Genomic DNA, 12,680 nt, shown 5'->3' with positions numbered 1-12,680 from the left:
ATTCCAAGCCAGGAAAGTGGGTTTATTTGGCAGGTGGATATGCAATTCTGAACAATTCCTTTAGAAGATTCAACTTTTCTCCTGAGCCATATCCTAGCAACTCCTCTGTTTACAGACACATAAAAGAACAACCGCAACCAGCAGGAGATACCCATCATTGAACACAGAACACTGCAAGAGCGCACAAAATCTTGCTGCACCAAGTTCTGCCTGCAGCTTGGTTTTTAGAGAGAGTGGATGATGAAATCTTTATGGTCAAAATGCAAAGTACACATCTTGAAGAAATTCCAACTTATGGGCAAAGCCAGAGAATGTGGATGTGCAGGACGCCAGAATCTTGGCCTGTGAGAAGGAAGTTAGTTAGTTAATAAATCATTCAAGTAGTTGTTACATTGCTGACAAGGGCTCAAGATCTCAGCAGTTAATCAGCTGAAAGAGGAGAGAGAGATGGACAGTGGTAGAGAGCAGTAGAAGTTCTTTGTCTTGATGAAGAGGATACCAGGACATAAGAACTGAATCTTAGCTTAGGATTAAACATGGTGCCAAGATGGCAAACAACTGTTTTGCACAATGACACTGGACATTTGCTAGTGTTCCACTGGGTGGGATTTCCATCAGATGATTAAATTCTTAACTATCCAGTCACAACCAGTAAATGACTCATGGTTTTTCTTCCCACCCCCACAGTCGACAAGCAAAAATGCATCCCTTCTTCCTTTCCATTTCTTTTCCACATACTCCCTACCTTAAATTACAACCCCCCCGCACCCCCCCCCCCGTCAGCTTATGTTCACAGAGCAAGCAATTCAATACTGCTGTGCATTCATTGGTTTTCACACAGGTTCAGGACTGCCAGAGCCATTATTTTCCAATTAAGATATTATATTTAAATACAATTACTATTTTTTTTTAAAATGCTTTACCACGCCCTTCTCTTCATTAAGGACTTTCAGCTCTGGAACCCTCCAACATCCTCACTGCCACGAATTCTACCTTGCTCCACGTTACTAATTTCACTGCTCCAGCAATGATGTCGTAAGCTTGGTTACCAAGGCCCCAAGCTCTGGCTCTCCCTATGGCTCCAGCTTCTTTTCACATACACACTTCTGTCAACAGTTCTGTTCTGATTCAATGTCAATGCTTTATGGATACTGTTTTTGTGAAACACCACATTAGGGCTGTTATAACAAATGCATGCTTTATAGTAAATCCTTGAACATGCACACAATCCATAACTACATATCAGGCAGTTTAGCAACATAACCAGTAGAGGTCCAAGGTTGATGGTAAAAGAGAAGTAGATACTGTTATCATCAATACGGGTGTCCTCTGCAAGGAGCAATGTATGGAGGGGACAAAAACATATTTGGGGACTCAAATGATGACAATGCTGATAAAGAGAAAAGGGCAATGTTCAAGGTAGTGTGGTTACAATCTATTTGGTAGGAATGGGCCCTACCCATGGACTGGGTAATGTAAAGTGCTTAGGAAACACCATAGCAAACATGTCAAAGTCCAACAGCAATGTTAATCAATGTAAGGAATACTGCATAAGAATATTCTAATCATAATATATTTACCATCACAAATAGCACAGTTGTAATTTGAAATCAAATATGGAATTGAGGAAATCAACAGGTTTGAAAGAGGAAGTAGTGAAGGAATTGGAAGAAGAGTGGTTCAAAATGAAATATTTTTTCCAAGAATGTGGAATTGTTTTGTTTTCGATGCAAAATCATGATTTGGATACAGGCAAACCCAGTGGGAGATGGGAAAGGTCATTAGGATCATGGGAACTGGCCTTGCCTGCTAAAGTTAAAAACTACAGGCAACATGCATGCAGCAGAGATTAGAAACAAAGGACAATCCCACTGCTGAGGGAAGCGATGTCTTGCAATCTGCCAACATTTTGATAATTTGAAATCCAACTAGCTATGAAAGGTCCTGGATGTTGATACTTCAAATATCACCTGGGCCATTACACAAACAGATTGCTCCATGATAATGAGTTGCCACACCAGGTGGCAGTGAAATGTTCTGGTTGGCGGTTCTGTAAAACCGAAGAGTTACACTTTCATTACCACCTGAAGTTAAATTTGGAATTTAAATCCCGGATTTTTCCTCAAAATGGTACTGTTTTTTAGAATGTTTTATTTTGGCAAATGTCGTGCTGTATTCCTTTACTGCTGGTCACTGCAAGTAATCAGTACCTTCATGAGCTGGGGAAGGACATCTCCCCAGTGTCAGAACTATTTTGTACATTCTGCCAACTAGTGTGCATACACCAAGATTCAAGAAAGTTTAATGACATTTCCTGTACGCAAATATAAAGAACAAAATAACTGTTACTCCAGATCCGACGCAGCACAGAAAAAAACACAATAACTAAAAATAAATATAAATACATATCTTATATACATAGATTGTATGCCCATAAAGTGACACTAGGCTGCACATAAGGAGACGGACAAAAATAAAGTAGTGGGTGGAGGTGTTGATCAGCCTTACTGCTGGAGGAAAGTAACTTTGAGTCGGGTGGTCCCGGTTTGCATGCTACATAGCTTCCTAATGGGGGTGGACAAACAGTCTATAAGCAGGGTGGGTGGGTGGGATCTTCATGTTGCTGGCCCATTTCCAGCACCTTTCTGTACATCCTTGATGGCAGGTAGACTGGTGCCAGTGATGCATTTTAGAGCCTTCCTACCCACTGGAGTGCAATTTCCACACCAGGCAGTGATGCAGCTTGTTAGGATGCTCTCTACTGCATTATCAGTAGAATGACACGAGTATGGATGTGCAACATCCAGCTCTCTGCAGCCTCCCCAGGAAGGGCATAGGTAATCTTCCTTCTCTATAGGGTGTGTTCTGGGACCATGAGAGATTGTGTGTGTGATGTGGACTCCTGGGAGTTTAAAACTGCTTGAAGTTTCCACTGCTGTGCCGTTGAGGTAAAAAGGGGTGGTGCGAATCTCCTGAAGTCAATAACTTTCTTTACCTTGTTAACATTAAGGGAGAGGTCATTTGCCTAGCACCAGGCCTCGAGTTCCTTCACTTCCTCATCGTTTTTGATGAGCCCCACCACGTCATTGGCAAACTTGATTGCTTAGGTGCTTAACCCTATAATCATTTGTGAGCAAGGCATACAGCAATGGGTTCAGTACACAACCTAGGGAGGGAGGAGTGGTTGTGCATCTTGACTGAAGTCTGTTGGTTAGAAAGTCCAACACCTAGTTGCACAGTAGTGTAATTAGACCAAGGAGTAGGAGTTTGTTCTCCCAGTTCTGTAAATGTTGAAAGCTGAACTATAATCCAGCAATGGCTTTCTGACACAAGTTCTGTGTCTCAGGGCAGAGTGCAAGACGGATGCAATGGCATCTGTCGCAGAGTGGTTCTGTTAGTGAAACATACTGGTGAGTGTCCAACATGACAGGAGTGGCGTTTCTGACATGTGCCATTATCAGCTGTTCAAAGCACTACATGGTGATTGGCATTTCGTGCTACCAGGTGGTAGTCATTTAGCTCTGAAGGTGTAGAGTTCTTTGACACAGGAATGACTGTGGCTCATTTGAAGCATGTAGGGAAAGCAACTTGGATGAGCAAAGTACTGAAGATACCAGTGGGGTCATATGCACATTGCCTGAGTACTCAGCCTGGACGTTGTCTGGCCTGGCCACCTCATGGGGGTTGACTCTGCAGAGTATTTTCCACATCTGCTGCTGCTTCAGAAGGTGGCTGTTTATCTGGGAGGGGACATCGTTTGAGGCCGGGGCTGCATTGCATGCCTTGAAGCATGCACAAATTGTTTAGTGCATCAGGAAGCGAAGCATCACTGGTAGTTGACACTTTTCCCTTGTGTAGTCAGTAACGCCCTTGACGATAATCGAACAAGTGTTCTCCTGGCTGCTCCGGGAACTGTTCTGTCACCAGACTGGATGGTAATGTCCCCAGCTTTTAATAGGAAGCGTACCTCAGCATTCAGCTAGAGCTCCTGGTTGAGCCACGAGATGAGCATTTTGAGGTGCCAACGTTGTCCACAGAATTACTGATGCAGCTGATGATAGATGTCTTCTCAGTTTGTGCAGCCTCGTTATACACCTGCCAGTTCATCCATTCAAAACAGTCCTGGAGCATATATTGCCTCATTAGGCCATACACTGATGTCCTCAACTGGTTTCTCCATTTTCAGTAGCAGTCGATATGCTGGGATTAACATTATGGAGATGTAGTCAGAGAAGCCGAGGTTAAGCTGTGGTATGACTTTATAAGTACTATGTCTATTTGCTCCCCTAGAAACCATGGTGACATGTTGGTGGAATTTAAGTAAAATGTCCTGCAGGTTAATATGATTGAAATCTCCTGCAATTATGAGGAGAACATCTGGATGCTTGTTTTATAGATAGTGATGATGCTGTAATGCTCTCCTAGTGTGTCCTTAGCATTCACGCTTGGTGGGGGGGTGGGGGGGGGAGAGAGGGGCGGGGAGGTTTGTAGACATCACATTAAACTCCCTGAGCAGGTAATGGGGCTGGCATTTAATTGTAAAATGCTCAGTTTTCCCAGAGCAGTGACTGCTAACTGCAGAGGAGTCTGTGCACCAACCTTTGGCAAGGCACACAGAGTCCACCTCCTTTGGATTTTCCTGCCAGGGAGTTCCTGTCTGCACGGAACAGTCAGCCCATCAAGTTGAAACGCCGTCAGGCATGTTGTTTAACCATGCTTCGGTGAAAGGCAGAATGAAGCAGTTTCTCATCTTTCTGTGCATTCATTCTCAATCTCAGCAAGTCCATTTTATTTTCTAGCTCGTGGATATTTGCCAGAAAAAGTGATGGTACTGCCTGTCTGGTCAGGTTAACGCTCAGCTAGCTAGCACCCCAGCTCTCTCGCCATGTTTCTGTTTCCTCTCACATCGCCTGCGTCTGCTGCTTCCTTGGCTAAGCTGCCAAGGCAAGGTCACTGTCCACAGAATCCCTAGTCTGTTAAGCACCACTACTAACTCTGCTGCTGCTGGATTAAATGTAGTTTTGTCTAAGAGTTCAGTGGCACTCTATGTACAAGAGCTTCAGATAACTGAAATCCCTGGCCAGAAAATTTGAAACACTAATTTAAAAATAGCACCAGTATCGTGAGCTGGAGTAACTACTTCATCTCTGTGCATCGCCATCTTATACAGTAGCCAGAGATAGCAGGGTCCAGGTTTATGCTGGGAATATACTAGGGAACAGCAGACATCTCACTTTACACGGCTGCAAAACACACCAAAATGCTTTAAAGGTGTGTGATCAGACAAGGTTCAATACTCATCCAGACAGATACACCTTTTAATAATATGCTCTCCCCGGTTCGTGCAAGTCTGGTGACTGAAGATTCAGCCTTCAGCAGGGAGCACAGAATGGAGCAGGTGGATAAGAGGCCCAGAATGGAGGGACACAATCCATATTCCCCACCTTGTGGAATACCCAGGCCTCAGCAGCTGTGTTTGACTGCAGATAATGACCAGGAAAACCTTCCACTTTATATGAAATGCATTCAGAATATTTACCATGGAGGTGATAAAACAAAAGCAGAGCAGCATTAATGAAAATTTCACATTCCATAGTTTGTAAGTTTGAAGAACTGAGTGGCTCAGAATTCACAAACACTCGCAGATGGTACATGGATTTATTGTTTCCTCACCAAATTGTTTTTGTTTAGGTATGAAAATACCAGTCTTTGTATCAAAAGCCATCTAAGAAAACCATCGGTGTGTTAAAAGTCCACCTGTGGGAGTGGCTTAATGCCCAGGTCTCTGTGAGCTCGGGTATCAGGAAGGCACACGGAATCTGCTGCTGCCCAGCAATGCCTGCAGTGTCCGGTCTATCGCAAGTGCTGTCAGGAAGTCAGCCACCAGGACTCCCGCAATCACCACCTTCAGCTGGATAAAGAAACCAGAATTGGGTTTATGTACATCTGAAAATCTCTCCCCCATCCACTCATAACCCCTAGGTAATAGCCAAGAAAGTCTGCAGCTTTACAGATTACTACTCCCACTCCTCCCTCTAATCTTTTGCAGTAGCTAATTTTCACAAGACATTTAGTCATGGGTTATTTTAAAGCAATGAATGTCACTGCTCAGTTTACTTTCCTTTGAAAACAAACAGCTACACACAACAGGGATCAGTGGCTGACCTACACCCACTCGCACCTCTGACCTGCCGACAGGACAAGTCCAGTCACAGACGGTGCAGTCAACGCAGTGCTGAGCTCTGACTGATTGTTGCCTGAAGTCTGTACTGCACAACTGCTGTGAATTCTGTACTGAAGGGAATGGGAGGACTGGTGCTGAGCAGGAGGGGAATAGGCATTGGAAAGTGACCAGGCACATAGGCTTTACATACCCTCTCCCTAGTGAGGGTGTTAAATACAACTGTCAAATGAGAAGTTTCAGCAGTTTATCAATATTTGAAAGTGGAAAATATGATTAATTTCCAAATGTTGTTGCTCTCTGCTTCAATAGCTCAAAATGGTGAAATCCTCTGAGTAAACGATTCTCATTTCCTCCCATTCACGAGCTCCTCTCTTTCTGACATTGCAACGCCACTCCCATTTAACAGCTCACCTCAGATTTTGTTTGAATTCCTCTCCACTTGATTTCTCACACTCTGACAAGGCCTGCACTGATCTACTTTTGGTTCTTTCACGACACACCTGCTGCCTGTAACCAAGCCAGTCCCTCTTCAGGTACTTTGACTTCACAAGATCATTGATCATTTTCATCCCCATAAATGGGGTAAATGAAATTCTAACCTAATGTCCATTGCTCTTCCTCCAAGAACGTACCGATTTTTCACGGCCATAAAGCCCAATAACACATGAATGTCAGTGATTTGCATTCAAGGTGTAATCAATTGGCATTCATACCTCTATTGGGATCTCGACTAGCCCGAACTGCTGGTTGAACTCTGGCGAGGAGCCGGTGAGCAGGCCCACAATGGCAAGGCCGGAGATAACAATACTCCACAGCAAAGGCTTGTTCTCCCTCAGGCTCTCCATGAACGGGTGACCCTGAAAATTACACACAGAGAAATCACAACAGACCCCATTCCCCAAACGTTACAAAGGACAACGATAAACCAGGTTTCACTAAAGTGGTGAGATTAGGGAGGAGCATGTTGATGAGGAAGAGGTGTGTGCATTGATAAACGTTGAAGTGGACAAGTCCTTAGCGCCCTTTCAGATTTATCCTATGATACCAACGGTGGTGATAGATTGCTGGGACCTTCAGATTTTTGTATCTTTAAGTCACAGAAAACTGGACAGTAGCAAACATTATTCCTTATTTAAGGGCAACTAGTAAAAACAAAACAAAGGCCAATGATCTTTACATCAGTAGGAAGGAAACTTGATTTTTAGGCATAGGATTTACTTGTATTCAGAAAAGCATGCTTTATTTTTACTTAGAGAAACAGCACAGTAAGAATCCCTTCCAGCCCAACAAGCCTGCGCCAATTCACCTACCAAAGGAATAAAAGCATAGATTATTTTCTAAACAGAAAGCCAAGAATGCAAAAAGTGCAAAGGAATTTGAGAGCCCTCATGCAGGTTTCCCTAAAGGTTAACTTGCAGGTTGAATCAGTGATGAGGAAGGCAAATGCAATGTTAGCATTCCTTTCAAAGAGGACTAGGATATAAAAACAAGAATGTAATGCTGTGGCTATAGAAGTAAGGGAGAGCTCACCGAGTACTGTGAACAGTTTTGGCCCTTATTTAAGAAAGGATGTGCTGACATTGGAGAGGGTTCAGAGGAGGCTCACGAGAATGATTTCAGGCATGAAAGTTATCATTGAGGAATGTTTGATGGCTCTGGGCCTGTACTCGCTGGAATTTAGAAGAATGAGGGGTGATCTTCAAACCTATCAAATGCTGAAAAGCTTAGACAGAGTGGAGAGGATGCTCCCTTTGGTGAGGGAGTCTAGGACCAGAGGGCACAGCCTCAAAATAGTGAGATATCCATTTAAAACAGATGAGGAGGAATTTCTTTAGCCAGAGGGTGGTGAATCTGTTGAATTTATTGTCACGAGCGGCTGTACAGGCTAAGTCACTGGGTGCATTTAAGACAGCAGTTCATAGTCAAGGCATGAAAGCTTATGTTGAGAAAGCAGAAGAATGGGGTTGAGAAGGAAATGGATCAGCCATGATGAAATAGCAGAGCAGACTCGATGGGCCAAATGGCCTAATTTTGCTCCTGTGTCTTATGGTCTTACTAATTAATTAAATGTGACCAATTAACCTACTAACCTATAAGTATTTAGAATGTGGGTGGAAACCCACGCAGTCACGAGGAGAACGTACAAACACCTTACAGGACAGTGGCAGAAATTGAACCTGGGTCATTGGCACCGTAATAGTGTTGCACTAACCACTTTGCTGCCCTGATGCCCCATGATTAATAAACTCATTTATTAATGAGTCAGCTGCAATTGCATGGGAGGTCCCATCTCATAAACTTGGGAGTTTTTCCTAAGAAAGTAATGAAGATAATTGGAGTTTAGGGCAGTGGCTGTTACAAGGACCATAGTAAAACATTTGGAAAGGTCCCTCATGGTAAGTTGGTCCACAAGATTGAGTAGCAATCCACAGTGTGATGGTAAAATTGGCTTGATTTTAACAGATATGGCAATGGTGGGGGAATTTGTCTGTAACAGTGGCATTCCACAAAGATCAATGCTAGGGCTCGTTTGAGATGATCTTCATGAAAATGTATTGGTCTGATTAGCAAGTTTGCAGAGGACAGAGAAATTGGTGGAGTTGTGGATATTGAGGAAGAATTTGGCAGGATATAAATTCGAGTGGAGTAGTGGCAAATAGAGTTTATGAAGTTTTGCGTTTTAGAGGTCAAATACAAATATGAGATAGTAAATGGCAGAACCTACTGGAAGGAGCACTGATGTGCAGAGATAACTCGGGATCCTAGTCCATAAACAGTGACGCCACAAGTGGATAGGGTGGTAAAGGTGGTGTGTGGCATAAATACTTGGGGCACAGAGTGTAAAAGTTATGTTGCAGCAGTACAGACACCACACTTGGCGTACGTGCAATTCTGGCTCCACACTAAAGGAAGGAGTGGAGGCTTTAGAGAGAGTACAGAAGAGGTTCACCATGATGTTGCCTTAACTAGTGAATACTAGCTCCAAGGAGCGGTTGAACAAACAAATTGTTTTCTCTACAGCAAGGGTTCCCAAACTGGGATTCATGGACCCCTTGGCTAATGGTAGGGGTCCATGGCATAAAAAACATAGGGAGCCTCTGCTCCAGAGTGTTAGAGGCTTTGAGGTACTTGATAGAAATATATAAAATTATAAGAGGCATAGACAGGGTAAAGATCATCTCTTTACCAGGAAGCAATTTCAAATAGAGAGCGTATGTTTAAGGCAAGAGATGGGAAATTAAAACACAACTTGGTGTGCACATCTAATTTAGACAGCAAACAATCGCAGGTACCTGGAATACGCTTCTGAGGAAGGTGGTAGAAGCAGCTACAATGGCAGCATTTTAAAGATATTAGGGAATAGAGGGTAACTGATCGTGTGCAGGCAGATGTTATTTAGATTGGCTCCTTAGTCAGTACAAAGGTGAGCCAAAGAGCCTGTTTCTGTGTTTAATTTTTTCTCGCTGATGATATGGCCCTGTGTGACCAGACACTGCCCTCCAATGACTGTTTAATAACAGACTCAGTACAACATCCCATATGGTGTGATGGACAACCCCAACCCATGTTTAGGGCACTGACCGTTCTTCCTACCTTATAATTAATGGCAAAGGTGGCCATCTGCATGGCCATGGACATTATGTAGACAGTACTGTTCACGAGGCTCGGCTCAAATTCTTTGTCTAAATCCACAAATTCATCTGTCCTGGAAAAGGCAAAGGACAAAACCAAGTTGAGTTAAATAAAACACAAGGACTTCTGACCCTCAGCTTCCATAAAACCCTGTCCTGGACAATCTGTCAGGTATCTGGTACTAAGAATAAATACGCATAATACACCTTCTCCAGTAAGAGATACCTCTGAGATACAACCCTTCAGCTGATTAACCTGAGCTACAACACCAAGTCAGAGACATGGCAACATCACCTCTAACATCCATCCGAGTCCGTGGAAGCTGCTGTGACAGGGAACTATAATGGTAAATGTCTTACTGCACTTCACTGAAATGGTTATGTTAACAACCTATCCAGGAAAGGAGCATTGTACCTGTACAGTGTCAAGTGTGCAGTTTACCACTGACTTGCAGATGTTTAGGAAGCGAGCTGATCACTGCAGAAGCCTCAGTGCACATGACCTGGTCTAGCTGCAATTTTTTCTGGCCTGTCTGGTTCAACTTCTGATCAGTAACAACTTGCAGGATGTTACGGGTAGAAAATCTGATCGTGGTAATGATGGCCAAAAGATGTCATTCAAAGATAGGTGTCATTTAATTATAATTAAATTGTCACTTTACCTTGATTTTTGACTGCTGAGGGATGATTGTGTAAAACATTAGAGATCTCACACATCAGGGACAAACTCAATGCAGACCAGCAGATTTCAGTGAAATTTGTCACAGAAACTTCACTGGCTAAAGCCGACTAGAACAATCGGAACTTAGAACAGTAAAGCACAGTACAGGCAATTCAAACCCACAATATGCTGACCTTTTAACCAATCACTCTAATGTTTCTCCAAAATTGCCCACCCCCATTTTTCTTTCATCCATTTGCCCAAGAGTCTCTTAAATGCTCCCAAAACATCGGCCTCTACCACCATCTATACTCTCCTCCAATCTCAAGGCTTGTGCCCCTCTCAATTGAGCTATTCCTCCCGGGGGGAGGGCGGGGAGCGAGAAGAGAACACTGGTTGTCCACTATGCTCATTATCACCTTATACGCTAATACCAAGTCTCATATCCTCCTTCATTCCAAAGAGAAGAGCCCTAGCTCTCTCAAACTTCATTCATAAAATGTGCTCGCTAATCCAGGCAGCATCCTGGTAAATCTCCTCTGCACCCTCTCTAAATTTTCCATACCCTTCCTGTAATGAGGCAACCAGAATTGAACACAATACAAGTGCAGCCTAACCAGAGTTTTATAGTGCTGCACATTACCTCATAGTACTAAATGAAATTTTCCAAAACATTAAGCCAACACACCATACACCTTCTTAGCTTAACTTAACTATGCACACTAACTTGGATGGATGAATGTAGACCCCAAGATTCCTCTGTTCCTCCACAATGCTAAGAATCTGCCACTAACCTTCTATCCTGCCAAGTTCAACCTTCCAAAGTGCATCACTTCACTTTTCCGAACTGAACTCCATCTGCCACCTTTCAATCCAGCTCTTCATACCATCAACTTGTGAAGGCAGCAAACAAGATGGCACCAGCAACATACTGCAAACAGCTCACAAGACTGCCAGATACTCATCTTCTAAATGCACTGAACTGTGATCGATTACAGCCTGCAATTTCCCCTTTAAGCATGTATTTTTTGAGCCGACTAAATGGTCTGGTGCTTTTGCAATCTCCTGGGGAATTCAGCATGGATGAGAGCAGCGAGTGCAGAGTTCAGCACCTAATGGTGGAGCACAAACCCATGGTCAGCTCCATTACTCCGTGACAATTAGAGCATAAAGCAAGATTAAAATCGTTGAGAACGAGAGCTGAAAATGAACAGGCCCATTTGACGGGTGGAAGGTGCAGGAGTCCCGAGTCTCACACCACTGGACTCGGGAGCAGCTGATGCCCTACAGCCATCAGTCTTCTGGACAGGCTTCACTTGCCTCAGCACTAAGTGCAGTCCACAACTGTGGATTCACTTTGAGGTTCTGCAGTTCATATTCCTTGTGTTTTTGTTTTTTTTAAAAAACTACTTGCGCGATTTGATCGCCTCACGGCTGTGGGGACACACTTTGAGACTGTGGTTAATGTTATTTGTTTACTTTTTAAAACAAATGTTTGCACGATTTGTTTTTTCCCCCCACACAATGGGAGTTTGATGGTCTTCTTGTGTGAGAGTTTATCTTTAAACAGGCGTTATTGTGTTTCTTTATTTTGTGGCTGCCTGCAAGAAGATGAATCTCAAGATTGTATATTGTATATAGTATATACTTTGAAATAAATGTACCACAAACACTACTTATTTAATTACATATACACACAGACAAACTTTAAAGCCTCAAAAGACAAACTGAATACAGCGATAGAAATTGGCAAATTCACACAAGGGAAGTGCACGTGCAATCCTTACGCAAGCCCCTTTCTATTCTCGGAACTATCTAGAATTAACAAGTCAGGGGTGAAAGAGAAGAGAGCCTCACCTGAAGGAGGAGTGTTCTTGTGCCGTCCTGTACAAAAATACTAAGCTGATGAAGTGGACTGTAAACTGCAGCAGGACCGTGAGGATGGTGTACAAGTTGAATATGTTTGGCAATGGACGTACCTTGGACAGGGACTTCAGTGGCTGCAGGAGATCAGGAAAACAGCAAATTAGAGTGAACTGTTGTGCATCACATCTCCCAGTGTACTTCACCCTGCAGCCAGTCCACACATCTCACACACACTCACCAGCTTACCAGATTACTTGACCTTAGTCAGGAAGCCAGGCTCAGGTAAGTCCCTCATGACCCCACCACAACCCCCACAAACAAATCCTAGGTCAGTTGA

General features: G+C 43.4%; 1 protein-coding gene across 1 annotated transcript in view; it reads right to left on the bottom strand.

Annotated features, from left to right (window-relative positions):
• Positions 1-786: 786 nt before the first annotated feature.
• Positions 787-12,680, bottom strand: part of atp13a1 (ATPase 13A1) — a 103,079-nt gene continuing 91,185 nt past the window's right edge. Inside the window, exons 23-26 of the mRNA XM_063035883.1 lie at positions 12,335-12,477; positions 9,779-9,890; positions 6,898-7,041; positions 787-5,911 (exon numbers count right to left, since the gene is read on the bottom strand). Of these exons, the coding sequence (XP_062891953.1) occupies positions 5,801-5,911; positions 6,898-7,041; positions 9,779-9,890; positions 12,335-12,477 (510 nt within the window). The 3' untranslated portion in view covers positions 787-5,800. The remainder of the gene's footprint in view (positions 5,912-6,897; positions 7,042-9,778; positions 9,891-12,334; positions 12,478-12,680) is intronic.

Source organism: Mobula hypostoma, chromosome 29, assembly GCF_963921235.1.
Source record: "Mobula hypostoma chromosome 29, sMobHyp1.1, whole genome shotgun sequence".
Classification (NCBI taxonomy): Eukaryota; Metazoa; Chordata; class Chondrichthyes; order Myliobatiformes; family Myliobatidae; genus Mobula; species Mobula hypostoma.
Note: the sequence above shows the minus strand (reverse complement) of the source record. Positions and strands in the feature narration are given on the sequence as shown.